The 1,463-nt window shown below is 33.4% G+C and overlaps 1 protein-coding gene across 1 annotated transcript; it reads right to left on the bottom strand.

The window, feature by feature from the left end:
- Positions 1 to 345: 345 nt before the first annotated feature.
- Positions 346 to 1,251, bottom strand: LOC123966488 (olfactory receptor 11A1-like). Its single transcript, XM_046042643.1, has one exon. It carries the CDS (start codon positions 1,249 to 1,251, stop codon positions 346 to 348), a length of 906 nt encoding a protein of 301 aa, XP_045898599.1.
- Between the last annotated feature and the right edge of the window lie 212 nt (positions 1,252 to 1,463).

Raw genomic sequence — 1,463 nt, 5'->3', positions numbered from 1 at the left:
CCTTCAGTTCCATGGCTTTCTTTCCTTCAGGCTTGTGGTTTGCATGGCAAAGTATCCGTTTCTGTCCACTGCAAATAAACAGGTAACCATAATTATTTAAAAGCAATATATGTTGTTTATTTAATTTGTTTTGTTTCAGATGGCAACGACAGTAACTCAAAAGATTAGCAGTATAGTTTTTTATAATGTTCACATTTTAAAAATTTTAACTATTTATAGGCAATTAAGTCACATAACATTCATTCATAATGTAGGTTTACATTTGAATTACAATACATATCAAGGTCTAGAAATTTACAATATTCTTCATTAATGAATGACAGAAGAAATGTCTGTGTTAATACATCAGATCATTTTGGCTGGACAGAACAGCTTCTTCAGGTGTTTAGAAATTTCTCTCATTTTTAGTCCATACATGATTGGATTAAAGAGAGGATGATACATTACTATTTGTAAAGTCATTATTAAACGTACAGTTATTGGAAAGTCAGATTCCAGCTGAACTGTGATGACATCATATGCACACAAACAGGAGAAGTTGATTAAAACTATCAGATGGGGTAAACAGGTCTGTACAGCTTTTTTCCTGACTTCTCTACTACTTCGATAGGTTATTATAAAAATCCTTGTGTACGTAAAAAGTATGAAAAGAACAGGAAGAAGTGCAACATTTAGCAAAATTACCATATCATGTATAATTTGAGCTCTTGAGACCACACATTGAAGTTTATAAACTGTATTGTTGCAAAAAATTGCTTTTAAAATAAAGCTACAGAGTTTTTGATTAGCACTCAGTGCAGCTGGCACTGCAACCTGAGAGGCAGGCAGAATCCAGGCTAAAACCAAGAAAATACAGACAGTAGTTTTGTTCATGATGGTTGGATATTGCAGAGGTTTACATATAGAAACATACCTGTCATAGGACATGGCTGCCAACAGTAAGAATTCTGAACCGCCTACAGAGTAAAACATATGAAATTGAAAGAGACAGGCTGAATAAGATATGATTTGTTTATGCTTTGGGTAGATAGCAGTGCTCAAAAGAACGGAGTTGATTAACAAAGCTGCAATAAAGATGTACATGGGCTCGTGGAGGCTTTGGTTGATCCAGATAAGGTACACAATAGTACAATTACTGCAGAGTATTAGAATATATACTGTCAACATAATCACAAAATAAAGAAATCTGTATTCGTCCACTTGCACATACCCTGCAAGAGTTACATATGTTACATTGAATTCATCCTCCATTAAGCTTATCTGAAGAAATATCACTGTAATTTTAAATTACAGTTACCTTACCTTAAACACATTTAGAGTGTGTTCATCTTCAGAATCACAAAGTGAACAGTTCGATTCAATAAAAAGTATTTTTATCAGATTGGGTCACTCTATGGATCTCATTAAAACTCGTCACCAAGAACTATTAACTTGTAAACAACTTAATTAAACTCAAGAGAACT

This window comes from Micropterus dolomieu, unplaced genomic scaffold (assembly GCF_021292245.1).
Source record: "Micropterus dolomieu isolate WLL.071019.BEF.003 ecotype Adirondacks unplaced genomic scaffold, ASM2129224v1 contig_13522, whole genome shotgun sequence".
Classification (NCBI taxonomy): Eukaryota; Metazoa; Chordata; class Actinopteri; order Centrarchiformes; family Centrarchidae; genus Micropterus; species Micropterus dolomieu.
The sequence above is the reverse complement of the archived record's forward strand: the minus strand, read 5'-3'. Positions and strand labels throughout refer to the sequence as shown.

What these genes read in the sequence shown, in the direction of transcription:
- LOC123966488 (XM_046042643.1), bottom strand. Translation starts at nt 1,251, where the DNA reads ATGGAGGATGAATTCAATGTAACATATGTAACTCTTGCAGGGTATGTG.